Raw genomic sequence first — 15,701 nt, 5'->3', positions numbered from 1 at the left:
TGGAGCATTAATATAAAGCAGAGGCTGGTAAAATGGGCGGCCAGCGTTTACCACCCCCATGGATCCCCCCCCCCATGGCAAATACTTGTGTATTATACGCCAGTCAATCAAGTTTACAATGCTTAAAACTCGAGAACAAACCCGCTTCTTTGCTAGTTTCTTGGTTACCTGAGAAACAGATTTGGGCTATATATTTGCACATTATGGGGGGGGGGGGTAAAGTATAGCAAGTCAGCATGCAAAATGAATTAGGAACAATTATTATGCACATTATTAACTAAGAATTGTTTCTGACCTCAAAATGTCCAAATACTTTATCCCCCCCCTCTTATGTGCAAATATATAGCCCAAATTACATATTTCCTATCTATTCTGTCACTTGTCTTTGTATCATGCTAAGCTGAAAAAACTCTTGAAGAAACCAGTTAGTCTCAAGTTTTACACAACATAAACTTGAGTGAGTGGCATATAATAGACAAGTACCAAAATTCCTTCCCCCTACAGGAAAATAAATTCTAAAATTTGGAAAGCCTTATTGTCCATTGGGTATTTTTCAGGGGGGGGGGTAATACCTAGAACTATGACGTGATGGCACTCAGTGTGTCTAGAGTGCTACTAGATTGTTTCATCTATGCAGAATTGGGGCCTAGGAGTCATATGAGAGTAGGTGTGTATGTGAGTCTAGATGCTTACCCCCCCCCCCCAAAAAAAAAAAAAAACAACAGAAACCCCCCCCCCCGCCACACAGACTCTGGTAGGATTGAGTTCCAATCACTTTTAACTTACAAAGAAGGACAAGAACTCTTTTTAAACCTCTATAATGGGGTTTTCTGATTATTTTGTAGTTCGGGAGGGAGGGAGATGGCTTGAAGGCTGGATTTTAATGCCAAAGCATCCTAACACTCATTAAGCCTTCAGATAAATACAGAATTAGTTCTGAGGGAGAAACAACAGGAGGGTGAAGGTAGTAATTGATGTAAGATCCCAAAGTTGCCACCAGGACTTTTGTTTTGGGGGGAGAGTACAAAAATAACTTTAAAATATACTTTAAAACTTTAAAAAGGGTGCATTAAATTAACCATTTGAGGCATATCTCTCACTACCTTGTAATTGTAAAGCAACCGGGAATTTACATAAGAAAATTAAATTTTTTTACACCTCAAAAATATTTCTTCAAGCTAGAGAGGGGAGGAGATACACCAAAGGGGGAATTTTAATGCCTAAACATTCCAACTCTCATTGACCCCAGATTAATGCCCAGCTGAAGTAGTGCAAGAACTAGCTTCAATCATTTCAACCAGTCTTGCTGATAAAAACTCAGCATTAGAGAAGCCCCAATTGGCTTTGGCCTCCTCAGCTGAGATGCAAGTAATGTCACCTAAAAAAAAACAATACAAGAAACTCCAATAAGAAATACTATCTTCAATAAAATTAGAAGCAGTTATAGAGCTAGCCTAGTCATTTATCTGACTACAGCTACTCACTTAATAACAATTATTTGAAAAAAGAAAATATTGAAAAAAACAAGTCATAGTTGCTGCCATTTTCACTACTGCCCCATAAACAATTTTTTTTTTTTGACAAATTATTTTTAAGGCCTGCTGTGAATTAGAAGAAGAAGAAGACAGGTATCAACAAAACTCCAGGAAAGAAGAAGAAGGAAACGCACAACAACAGCAACCATACTAGAAAATCGACCTATATTTTATTGTGTGTATTATCGCTTCTTATCAGCAGTTGTACCAAACCTATCCTGCTCATGTCATCCTCAGGGCTATACTGTGGTGTTTACCCTTCCCATAGTATAGTGCAGACGGTTTGATATCATCTATTTCCCCTTCTTTTTTTTGTTTTATTTTTGTTTTTAAAGCTTTTTCAAATAGGAATTTTCAAGATGTCCTCCAAAAAAAAAACGTCCCCCCAGATCACAAATCAAATTCCAAAGTGAAAGATACCCATCCTGGCTGGTCAAGCACATTATCTGAAATTTCTAATGATAGCTCCGATTCGGAGAATATGACAATGATAACTGTAGGTACTAATGCAACCATAAATGATGATAATGGGTTTCATGAGGTCCTCTCTAGAAGCTCTAAAAAAAAGAAAAAAATCTCCCCAATTAAAAGCATGTCCCCTCTCCCTGCTCATGATCCTTCCTCCAAAAACTTATGAATTTACCTTAAAATTACTCCCACTGCCCCCATTGATATAAAAATGATCACTGCAATAAGAGTTGCAATTTTTAAACTGCTAAAATCAATGTTCTCTCTTAACATTAACCGTGATGGATCTCTGCTAATAGCTGTAGAAGATCAGCAGATACAATAATTAACCTTAAATCCCTTCTGAATATCCCAATTATTGCATCTAATTGGAACCCAAAACAATCACCAACAAAAATTGTAGTTTACAATGTTCCCCCAGAGATATCTACTCAGGAGTTAAAAGAAGGCCTCTCAGATAGGGCTGGAAACACCATCCCAGTTGATGATGTTACCCAACTTGGAAAACCTAATTCTACTGGTCTAGAAACTAGTAGATCCTTCCTATTCACACTAAAGGATGAAATCGATATCCCAGAAAAATTATTCCTATTTGGGCAAATCAAACCACACAAGGAATACAAACCTAAGCCTATTCAGTGTCAGAAGTGTTTCAAACTGGGACACACGACAAACAAATGCAATGAAATTCTCCAAGAGTGTAGTAATTGTAAATCTTTCCATCCTAAAGAGTTGACAACTTGCAAAAACACCCAACTTACATGCATCGATTGAAAAGGTCCTCATGAATCTACAAATAAATCATTATGCCCTGCATACAAGAAAAGAGCTCTAACACTCCAAATATCAACGGAGAAGGCCATCCCATCCCCTTCACAGCGATGGAAGCAAATGCTGCCCAACAACACCAAATAAAGCCTGTGATGAAACCAACCAAAACCCCCAAGTCAAATGCCCCAAATGCATCAAGCACCCCATACAAAACTATATCTTCAAAGCCCCCTAGCTCAAATCCCTATCAGAAGGAATCACCAAGCCAGCAAGCCTTGTTTTCTGGTGAGATGAGGCCAGCCTGTCTCTCCCTTTCGGGAAGAAACAAACCAGAAACACTACCAGGAATCAATCACTTAACAAACAAACAGGATGCACTACCAAAAATGCAATCACCAAATATATGCTTATTCATTTTAAACTGTAATGCAGTTCAGGCCATGAACATACATCAACTACAGAAAACAAAAATTATTGAAGTATTGGCAAAAATCTACATCCCAGATGATATGATCATTCAATCAAAAAAAGATCTTGCTTTACTTTTAACAAAGCTGAACATTGATACACAGTCATATGAAGAATAAATCAACAACACAACATTTGTCAATACTCCAATGGTATGTAAGATCACTCACAGAAAATAAGCTAAATGAACTAATATCATTTATGAATAATAATTACATTAATATTGCTTTCCTCAAGGAAACTCATTTAACCCAAAATCAACAAATTAAGTCTCTGGGATACACTATCCTGAGAAAGGATAAATCTTCAGAGAGAAAAGGAGGTGGTGTAGCTTTATTAGTTAATAATAATATAAAATTCTGTGGCATCAATTTTCCAGATTTTGAAAATGATGTTGATGTAATGGGTATAAGTGTTTGGCTGAATAATTTAAAAACCTACATAATAAGCTTCTATAACCCTAATGGCCAATCTTCAGATGCCAAGGATTTCTTTAATTATATAAATAATTCTAATATGTTAAAAAATATCATTATTTGTGGTGATTTCAATGCCCACAGCCTTTTGTGGGGGAATAAACCAGCAAATAAAGCTGGTAAATTTATTTAGGATATGACTTCAAATAATAATGAATTAGCTGTTGCTACCCCTCCAAACCTGAATACATATTTTAACCCCTAAAGTGGCAAATTCTCCACAATTGACCTACAAGTTGTGTCTTTAAACTTTTTGAACAAAATTTACATTAGTAAAATTGATAGTCTGTGTACAGACCACTCTGATATAGTTTGCTCCCTAAATGAGCCTGCTGAAACTTCATCTCATACCTCCAAATATATCATCATTAAAGCAAATTGGTCTATTTTCCAAAATAAGCTAAATGATGAAATTACAAGTTTCACCAAAAGTTCATGCATTTCTAATACAACAGTTGACACACATAATGAGGCCTTGACATCTTTACTAATAAATACAGCTAATCATACTATCCCCAGGACAACACCTAAGAAAACATTCCCTAAACAAATTACTAAAGCATGGTGGACAAATGAGTGCCTAAATAAATGGAAGATAAAAAAGGCAGCTAGGACAGAATTCATAAAAAAACCAACACCTACTACATATTTAAAAAAATTACAAGCAGAATCTAATCTAAAAAGGACTATAATAGATGCTAAATATAAATACTGGAATAATTTTGCAAATAATCTCTCCAGAGAAACACATGAGCCAATTATACATAAAGTTATAAGCCACATATGTGGGAAAAAGACTTCTCCCAACCCACTCCTGTATCAGCTTATACATAATAATACCCATTATGACAATGATATTGAAAAGGCTAATCTATTTGCAACTCTTTTTGTTAATAAGCTAACATCAAATAATCAAAGCAAACTGTCCACAATTCCTATGAACCCTAGTTACCAACCGCGCCCAGTATCCTAGTATATAACTAATCCATTTTCAATCCATGAATTAAATAATGCAATACATCATATTAGGTCCAAAACTAGCAGCAGCTATGACAATATACACCCTACATGGATAAAGAATCTCACACCTTCATACAAACAAGAACTTCTAAATTGTTATAATCACGCTTGGGCATCGTCTAGGTTCCCCAATATATGGAAATATTCGTCCCTCCTACCAATCCTAAAGAAAAATAAACCAAAAGATAACCCTGAGTCTTATAGGCCCATAATGATTACACCTGTGATGGGGAAAATAATGGAGAAAATGATTTATCACAGACTCCTCTGGTTTTTTGATAAAAATAACATGATCCCACACACTCAAACTGGATTCAGGAAATACCACTCCTCAACAGATGCTTTCATTTTGCTAACAAATTCAATAAATGAATCTTTCTCAAAAAATAATATCCTAGCGGCAGCTTTCCTTGATTTTGAAGGAGCATATGACAATGTGAACCACCAAATCCTTTTAAATAAACTTACAAACCTTGGAGTACCTCCTAAGCTAGTATCCTTTATTAAATCCTTCATAGAAGTGCGAAGTTTCATTGTTTGTGTTGGTTCAGCCTCTTCACCCCAAAAGTCAATATCCAAAGGCCTACCTCAGGGAGCAGTCCTCAGTTGCCTCCTATTTGCCCTATATCTCTGGGACATGAACCTACCCCACACGAATCTACAATATGCTGATGATCTGGTGCTATGGTCATCTGGCAACACCTTTCTGATAACACAGTAAAATCTGAAAAAGTCACTTTTCCATTTTAAAAATTCTCTCAACATTCAGATTTACACATTGCACCCACCAAGTAAAAAAAAATACAATTTCACAGGAAGAAAAAACATGTTAATGAAAAACTAACTCTAAATAAAACAACTATTCCAGAAGATAATAATATTAATTACCTAGGTCTCATGCTTGACCAAAAACTTAATTTCCACCTCCACATTTCAAACACAATAAAAAAATGTTATAGAAAAGCAAATATACTAAAAAGACTTCTTTCCACACCCTGGGGTTGTAAGGAGAAAACCTTACTCCAGTTTTATAAATCACATATAAGACCCCATATTGACTATGGGCTCATTGTCTATGGTGCATGTGCAAAGACCCAGATGCAAAAAATTGAAACAACACAAAATGATATAATACGTCTCATGTTTGGTCTTAGGAAACCCACAAGGACCAAGTTTCTCCTTATGGAGAGTGAATTAACCACAATAAGGGAGAGACGTAAGTTTCTCTTGATAAAACATCTTACAAAAATTGATTCAAATAGTTCACGCACATTACATAATTGGTTAAGAAATCCATCCATGTATAGAGGTATTGCCAATGAGTATGCCAATATTCAAAAGAAGTTCCCTGTGCCAGCATAGTATATTGCACTTAGTTTCCCCCACTTCACTCTATGGAATTGGTCATCTCCCATAATAAATACTGAATTTTCAAAATGGAATAAAGATTTAACCCCCATTGCTTTTGTTCAGAAAAAATTCGCAGAAATTAATACAATTACCTATAAAAATCACTTCCAAATGTTTGTTGATGGGTCAAAAATGAATGAGAAGGTTGCAAGTGGTGTTTTCCTTCCTCAACTGAAAATTGCAATGGGCGAGAGATTATTTAATAATTTATCTATAATGTCTGCTGAGTTAAATGCCATAATCATGGCATTAGAACACCTTAAGCAAAACCAATCTTTGATTGAAAATTTGAATAATATTATCATCTATTCCGACTCTTTACGTATCAAGCCTTGAGTTGCTGGCCTCAGCTCCTCAATATAAGTTGGACATTGACACTTATCATTGCCTCAGTATTATTGATAATCTTGCTTCAAGTGGCATAAAAACTTACTTTCAGTACATTCCTAGCCACTCTGGCATAAGTGGTAATCATCAGGTTGATGAAATAGCAAACAATGCTATAAATATTGACCAGCCAAGTGGGAGACCAATCCCAATTAGAGATATTTACCAATGGAGGCTTTCAGATATTAATTTTAATAAGATTAATCCTATCCTTTCCTCCTTTCCCAATAAGCATCTTTCTAAAATTTATCATAGAATTTGTTCTGGAAGAAATGGACTAAATTTACTTGTATTCTCATATAAGCTCTCTTATCCAAGTGGCTCAATTCCCCTGTCCCCTCTTCGCAGGCATTGTAATATGAATAATGAAACAATTGACCATTGCCTATTTGAATGTAATATGCTGACGTCTGCACAACATACCTTGCTTTCTAAACTGTTAAAATACTTCAAACAGCACAAAATCCCACTATCAGCCAAGAGCCTAGCCAACGATACCTGCACACAGAGCATAGAAATCGACATCTATCATCTTATATTTGAACTCCTAGAGTCGAAAGACCTGCTGAAAGATATCTGAATATATCTAATAAATATGAGGCAATCAAGTCAGTAGCTCTGTAGCCCACAGAGTGAAGCAAAAGGAAAAGGGCTAAATAGTGTTACTGAAAAGCCCGCCTGCTGTAAAATAGAAGAAGAAGAAGAAGGAATCAATCCTTTAACCAACAAACAGGATGCACAACCAAAAATGTAATCCCCAAATATATGCTTATTCATTCTAAACTGTAATGCAGTTCAGGCCATGAACATACATCAACTACAGAAAGTAGTTGATGTACTACTACAGAAAGTAGTAGCAGTTGATATTACTTCACATTTTTGATGTGTTTTCTATAGTTTACTGTGTACCCCCTCTCCCCCCCCCCACAGAAACCTCACTCGCGAAAAATATTTGCATGTTTTCCAATAACAACTAGCCTACCATTTGTAAGAAATGGACAAATTACTAAACTTAAAAGGCATGTATGCTTCTACAATAGGGTTTATGATTATTTTTTTATGGAGGGGGGGGGGGTACACAGTAAACTATAGAAAACATATCAAAAATGTGAAATTAATATCCACTCTCATATATTTAACCATTAGACCAGTATTTGTGGTCTATGATGTTATCGTGAAAGTAAAGATCAACATTAAACCCAAAAATTAACAGAATTTGTTCTGTATAAAAGGGGGACTGCCCCCTCCTTATATACACCTCCACCTCTTGGTTGCAGAAAATTTGGAGAGTGCTCATTATATCAGAACTTGAGACTTCTAGTCCTTTTCTTGTGAGTCAAAAGCGATTCTAGACCAACCATCTGTGGGGAGGGGGAGGGGGGTGGTAAAGGCTGGCTCCCAATATTTTCAGAAACTGTGTAGGGTGCTCATTAGATCAGAAATTGAGACCTCTAGTCCTTTTCTTATGAGTCAAAAGTGACTCTAAATCAACTACCTGGGGGGAGAGGGTAAATGCTGCCCCCCCCCAATATTTGTGGTATATGTTGTTATTGTGAAAGTAAAGATTAACATTAAACCCAAAAATGAGCAGAATTTGTTCCATATACTAGGGGGAATGCCCACTCCTAATCCATACCTCCACCTCTTGGCTACAGAAACTTTGGAGGGTGCTCATTAGATCAGAACTTGAGACCTCTAGTCCTTTTCTTATGAGTCAAAAGCAATTCTAAACCAACCAGCTGGGGGGGGGGGGGTAAACGCCGGCTCCCAAAATTTTAAGTAAATTTTTTGGGTGCTCATTATATAACAAAATTAGACCACTAGACCTTTTATTATTATACAAACGCGACTCTAGATCAACTAGCTGGGGAGAGAGGGTAAACGCTGTCCCTCCCATATTTGTGTTGTTATTGTGAAAGTAAAGATTAACATTAAACCCAAAAATGAGCAGAATTTGTTCCATATAGAAGGGGGACTGCCCACTCCTAATCCACACCTCTACCTCTTGGCTACAGAAACTTTGGAGGGTGCTCATTAGATCAGAAATTGAAACCTCTAGTCCTTTTCTTATGAGTCAAAAGTAATATATAAATAGAATTATATATTTTATTTTGATTTTATTTATATATAAATAAAATCTAAAACCAAGAATGAGAACACAACCCCCCCCCCTTCAAAAAAAAAATGTTTGTCCAACTCGTAAAAACCTAGCAAAAATGGTCAATATCTACCAAATCATATTATTGAGTTAGGAATAACCAAGACAGTTTAATCCTTTAAACACACAAACTTGTCTTTATATCTTAGTTGAACCAGAAATCACTGGATTCGTATCTATAATTTTGTCGTTGACCTGATTCGTATCTATAATTGATGTTATCAGGAGCCACATTAGCATCAATAAGCCTTGTTTTAATATTGGTTTTAACAGAAATTGGGGATTTCCTCTTTTCCTGGATTGGGAAAGACTGGGGGTTACCAACTCGTAACACTTTTTGAAGTGGTTAGGGTGGACATTTCTATAATGACATTTTCAAGTTCACTCATCAATGATAATGACCGCTGCATTGGAGGGAGGAGGTTTCTTGTTTTAGGTGCAGTAGGGACGTTGTTTAACAAGTTGGACTGGCAGGAAGCACAGACCTTGAATGCTGTAGCCTGGTCAGGGGTTTGGCAACTGAAATTAGTTGTTTTTGAAACGAAATTGGTTTGGCAGGACACATCGGAAGTGGTTGAGGGGGGACTGTCCTGGGGCATAAAACTGTTTTGGCAAGGGATTGATTTGTGAGACGAAAAGGGTGATGACCTCACTTCCTTCAAAATGTTGACTAGGTCACTTCCCGATGGGTGACGTGGAGGTGTCTTAAGGGTAGACGGGATCTTAGTGGAACAACGCAAAGAGTCATCAAAGGGTACTACCTTGTCACTAGTATCTTCTTTTGTAGTACAATCCAGGCAAAGCCAATGTTTTGGCCACTTAAAACGTTCTATACTGGAGCAATGTTCATGGAAGTAAAAGTCACAGCTACTACACTGAATAGAGTTAATAGTAACTCTTAATCTGCATTCTTGGCATAGTCTCTTTGCCATTTTTTGAACCGGAATGGGTTTTGATATATTATCCAATATTATCGCTGATGAAAGAGGAGTTAGCTAGGGTCACTGAATTAATTTATGTTCAAAGCTTTTAATTAATTCAGTCCAAAGTGAGTGAATCCAAAAAGGTGTTTCCACTCTAAAGACTAAATGAAGACTGAAACGTGTCTTTATGACTAGTGCTTTCATTCTGTTTGGATGAATTAACATTTTTTTCCATTTTTGTTACATTTGAAGTTAACTGTGAAACCTTTGAAAGAGCTTCATTAATCGTCTTCTATCAATAACACAAGTCTTAAAGACTCAACCAATTTTTTAGATTTCAGAATGGACATATTTTGGACACATTAATGACAAAATGCGACATATTAGAGACAAAATTTGGCTGAAAATGCAAAATTTTCGGTCTCTCAGGGGATATATTCACCGAATTGAAATTTTGAAACCCTGATCAATGTATTGTTTTCACCATCAACCATTTCTATACCCACCACTTTAGTAACCCAGTGTTCAGGAGTTGGTGAAAGCTATTTTCAGGTCCCTCAACAGGAACCTGAAAATTTCCTGTCTGGTAAACTTTGTTGAATACTATATATAGGCTAAATAGGTAAATGATTATAGTTCCCTCTGATTGAGCAAAGTTGTGAAGCTGAAAATAGGTACTGGAGCTCCACTTCAGCAGTTAGGCTACTGGCATGGAAAAAAATTATTTGGCCAGATGGTCTATGGAAATATTATAGCTGTCTGCAAAATTTGGTTGAAACCTATCCAATTTTCTAAAATATCATACAAGTTCATGAATATCAACTTCTGAAGGATCCCATGAAATCACCTGGATGACCTAGGCTAGATAGGCAAATTGGAAATGCATACATTGCCTTTTTATTTAGCCTAGTTTACAGAATAGTGAGCCAGTAGCACAATTCTGGGAGGTTGACATATGCCACTCAATGTCCCTAGACATTAGACTAATTGTTATTTCCAAAAGACTTTTTTGGAGGTAAGTCAATAAACTAATAACTTTAAGGGTTTAATTTAGAATAATTTTAGTAATAACTATATTGATGCATAGCTTAGATTCTTAGCTATTCATTGATATATACAATTCTTCTCAATTCCTCTTTGTTAACAAGATGTGAGGGTTTTAGTTTTACATAATTTTGCTCAACCGGATACTGGTCTTTTACCCTATTTCTAGATGGGCTATTTCCAGATATTTCAAACCTCATAATTATTAAATTTTTCACAGTTCATATTTCTGACAACTATTCATTTTTGTTCTTACAATCTGATGACTGCAAAAATGCAACTGCTTGGTTTTTTTTTCTTTTATAGAAAGTGTTTTGGTTTTCGAGAGCAAACCTAAGTTGAGCACCAAAATTAACATAAGCAACAATATATGTTGTAGACTGCTTGGCAAGTTTCAGGTGATGACCTCTAGTTCTTGAATTGGTACTAACAATAGGGGATAATGCTGAGAGAATATTAGCCCTCAATTACTTAAAGGCTAAAATGGCATCCCCTCTATTTCTACTGTATACAAGTGTAGATAGATTCAGCTTTGATAGTCTTACAGGGTAGGAAAGATTTAGAAGCAAATTTGGGCTATAGGGTAAGACACCCAGTAGTCAGCCACCTGCCTATTCTTGGACAGAATCTTTGATAGGAATGAATCATTGTCCTATTCCCAGCCAAAAGTCTCTAATTCCGGCCACCTGCGATGCATTAATCACTTTAAAAACTTTTTGACATTTAAACTACTCTAATTACTGTATTATACCACCTAGAAACTTAATTTTTGTACCAATAAATTTCTGAAGAATTTTTGAACAAGTAGGTTATTAATTCAAATAGTTTTGCTTGTACAGCGCTTCCTATTTTTAAATTTACTAAGAAGTGTCAAATCTTATTATAGATAGACATATAGAAATTGCTCATGTATATAGTTATTACGCAATATTGCTTTGTTCTGTTCATTGATTTCCTGTTATCGGCTTTTGTCAACTGTCATGAGACGGGTTTTTGTCTGCTTGTTCCTAGGCCTATTGGCAGAACTTGCTAATTCATGATTTGGCAAACAAAACATTAAATTGTAAAAGGTTTATTAATATAAGAAATTTGTTATTTAAATTTGATTTTCAGAGAAGATAATAATTCAGATTGGAATTATTGAGAAAAGTGATTATCCTTGTTATTTGATGTGGGCAGGTGCGGATCAAGGATTTTTTTTGAGGGGGGGGGGGGGCAAAATAGGTGGAGTCTATAAAAAAAATTATGGGGCACAACATAGGTTGATCTGATAAACTTGCATCAGGAGTAAGTTTAATTAATGCAAACTTGAGTTAATGAAGTAAATTATGCTCTAAGAATATAGTGATCATTTTTGTTGGAAATGAATTCTTGCCCCCACCCCTATATATACCAATTCATGGTATATATTTGCACATTAGGGGGGTGGGGGTAATTTTATTTCTGATGTAAATGAGAGGTAAGTTTCAACTTTCCCCCCACCCCCCTAATGTGCAAATATATACCCTGAATTGGTATATATAGGGGTGGGGGCTAAAATTCATTCCCAACAAAAATGGTTAATTATATACCAAATCATATTATCAAGTTAGGAATAAAGTGAATACACAATTGGATGCCTTTTTTATGCTTTTTACAAATATAATAATCATGTCTATCGGAAATGAATTTCAGTGCCCCCCCTATATATGCCAATTCAGGGTATATATTTCTACATAAGGGGGAGGGGGGCAAATTTTGTTTCTGATGTAAATCAGTGGTAAGTTTAAACGTAAGTTTAAGATAAATATTCAGATTGGAATTATTGAGAAAAGTGATTTTCCTTGTTATTCAATGAGGACAGGTGCAGATCAAGGATTTTGTTTTTTTTTGGGGGGGGGGCAAAATAGGTGGATCCAATAAAAAATTTAGGGGGCGCAAAATAGGTTGATCTGATAAACTTTCATCAGGAGTAAGTAATTAACGCAAACTTGAGTAAATTAAGTAAATTACACTACTTTAGGCTGCACTAGGGGGGGGGGCGTGCGCCCCCTTGCTCCCTCCCCGCTGGATCCGCCACTGAATGAGGGGAACTGGTATTCCCCTGTACAATGTTTTCAACTATGCGAGATTCCAATGGTACACTTTTCATATTGATCTGACACTATTTTTGATGTTTTTTAGGCTTTTTTAGAAATCACCGTAAACTTCTTCTTGGAATAAACTTTAACTTTTAAATTTTTAACTTTTAAATTAATCACAGTCCTGAATAAATGTCCCATGGCAACTTTTTCTTAATAGTAATTTTTTTTTCAAAATCTTTTTAACTTTTGGTTACTATGCGCTGTTGTTTGTTCTTTAATAGGTTACACCTACCTCTGCAACCATGACAGTGGTTGATCGAGAGGGGGGGGGGGGTTCATCCCCTAGTCAGTACCTCACTCTTTAAGCCAAAGATTTGTTAGTACTTTCATAAGAGCTATTTATTCTAAATAACGGCCTTTGTGATTAAGGGGTCATTTTTAAAGAACTGGAACAGAATTTGAACTTTAGCTTAAAGAGCGAGGTATTGACTAGTAGGCGAGCCCCCTAATATACATATTAAAAATATATGAATGTAGAAGTTTGTTAAGTAAGTTAATTCGTAAGTTATGTATCTTTATTACTAATAAATACGTCCGTAAATAAAATTAAATAAGTTTTGAGAAAGCCATTTAACCAAATAAAAGTAAAATTAATATGCAAATTTTGTTTTAATTATTCATGTACGGTGACCCAAAATCAAAACCTGCATCAATTCAAAAACGTTCAAATATTAAATAAAAAAACAAGTTTTTTTTTAACTGAAAGTAAGGAACAACGTTAAAACTTAAACAGAAATTATTCTGTATATGAAAGGGGCTGTCCCCTCCTCAGCGCCTTGCTCTTTACGCTAAAGTTTTTTTATTGTTTAAAAAAATAGAGTGGTGAAAAAGTCAGACTTTAGCGTAAAGAGTGAGGCGTTGAGGAGGGGACAGGCCCCTTAATATACAGAATAATTTCTGTTTGTTTTCAGTTTTAACGTCGTTCCTTACTTTCAGTTAAAAAAAAACTTGTTTTTTTTATTTAATTTTAGAACGTTTTTGAATTAATGCAGGTTTTGATTTTGGCTCACCGTACATGAATAATTTTGAACAAAATTTGCATATTAATTTTACTTTTATTTGGTTAAATGGCTTGCTTGGAACTTGTTTAATTTTATTTATGAACGTTTTTATTTGTAATAAATATACGTAACTTACGAATTAACTTACGTAACAAACTTCTATATTCATAAATTTTGAACACGTATATTAGGGGGTTGACCCCCTAGTCAATACCGTGCTCTTTAAGCTAAAGTTCGAATTTTTTTCCAATTCTTTAAAAATGAAAGGAAAAAGCTGCGAATTTTAAAGAGACCATAGTTCATATGTAACCTATTTGCTTACAAGTTGGGTATTGCTGCGATCTTAAATGAAAGGAAATTGAAGGAAAAATCATCTGTGGAAATTTCCCCCTTGCGGAAAACTCCTCAGACAATCCCTCCCCCACCCTGATTAAAATTGTCCACTAAAATTCCCCGTCGTTTGAAAATCGAGTACATAAATATAAAAATACGATAATGCGCTGTTTTGATAGATACAAACATCAACGTTTCTTCAAACGTCAAGCTTTTTACATTAGAGTTAACCCCAGGCTAAATACAGTTGTCTTTTATCCTAAAATTATATACATAACCTGATTAATTTATTTTGGTCTCATAAGCAAAAAGCTGAAAAACATATGCAAATCAAATTCATTTGAATATCGAGAATCCCCCTACCGTCATGGGATCCCCCCTCGAAAATTCTCTCCCCATGGAAAATTCTCCACATATGTATAATAACGGTAGTATTTTTGAATTTGGAAAGTAATGTTCTTCAGAGAGTTAACTGAAAAAGTAATTTATAGTTCCGGAAGTGTCTTAGATTACGGAATTAAATCATTACTTGAAAATCCGGAAAATATAAATAATTTTACTGGAAATGCCTGTCAATTATTTGTATTGAAGGTTCTCTAATTCCATCAGTGCTAAAATGAATCAAATTTTCATATTTCATATTCAAAATTATTCATATTTCATTTGTCATTAAGTGGGTCTTGGAGGGGGGGGGGGTACTTTATACCCAAAACGTTTGGAAGAGATTGCTCAACAATCTCTTAAAGTTTATCCGCGATCGGATGAACAGTGTAGTAATTGAGTGAAGGTTAGGCCAACAGACACATGACTGTATAGACAAACATTCGCTTTCGTATATATTAAATAAAAAAAGAACAAGTTTTTTAGACTAAAAGTAAGGAGCGACATTAACACTGAAAACAAACAGAAATTATTCTGTATATGAAAGGGGCTGTCCCCTTCTACACATCGGTCTTTATGCTAAAGTTTTTTATTGTTTAAAAAAATAAAGTTGTGAGACAGAGTCAAACTTTACCAAAAAAAACGAGGCGTGAGGAGGGGACAGCCACTTTCATATACCGAATAATTTCTGTTTGTTTTAAGTTTTAATGTCGCTCCTTACTTTCAGTTTAAAAAACATGTTTTTTTCTTTAATTTATGATCGTTTTTTAGTTAATACAGCTTTTATTTTGGATCACCATCATTGAATATCTCAGGCTTGTAGCCTTTGATGAGTAATGCTAAAATTAATAAAATTTATATATTTAGAATCAGCACCCATTCTTTTGATACATTTATTGACATCAAAATTCCGTTTTTAAAAGTTTCGATTACTATTGAGCCGTATTGCTTGTTTTTTTTTATTGTTTTTTTTTATTACGTATATGAGGGGGTTTTCCCCTTAGTTAATACCACGCTCTTTACGTTAAAAGTTAAAAAAAATTTAATTCACAATTCTCTGAATCGCAAAGGCCATTTAATTAGAATAGATAGCTCTTTTGAAAGCAGTAAAAAAAAACTGTAGCGTAAAGAGCGAGGCATTGACTTGGGGGAGAACCCCCTTATATACGTAATAATTTCTGTTCGTTTTAAGTTCTATTGTTG

The 15,701-nt window shown here is 35.2% G+C and overlaps 2 protein-coding genes across 2 annotated transcripts in view; one reads left to right on the top strand and one right to left on the bottom strand.

The window, feature by feature from the left end:
• Positions 1–15,701, bottom strand: part of LOC148947396 (uncharacterized) — a 195,064-nt gene that overhangs the window by 121,356 nt on the left and 58,007 nt on the right. The gene's annotated exons all lie outside the window — the stretch shown is intronic.
• The window catches only part of LOC148947397 (uncharacterized), a 31,439-nt gene continuing 24,797 nt past the window's right edge, over positions 9,060–15,701 (top strand). The window contains exons 1-2 of the mRNA XM_089095734.1: positions 9,060–9,196; positions 10,139–10,202. Of these exons, the coding sequence (XP_088951860.1) occupies positions 9,060–9,196; positions 10,139–10,202 (201 nt within the window). The remainder of the gene's footprint in view (positions 9,197–10,138; positions 10,203–15,701) is intronic.

This window comes from Artemia sp. Qi Xiang Cuo, chromosome 10, assembly GCF_049724085.1.
Source record: "Artemia sp. Qi Xiang Cuo chromosome 10, ASM4972408v1, whole genome shotgun sequence".
In the NCBI taxonomy this organism is placed as follows: Eukaryota; Metazoa; Arthropoda; class Branchiopoda; order Anostraca; family Artemiidae; genus Artemia; species Artemia sp. Qi Xiang Cuo.
Note: the sequence above shows the minus strand (reverse complement) of the source record. Positions and strands in the feature narration are given on the sequence as shown.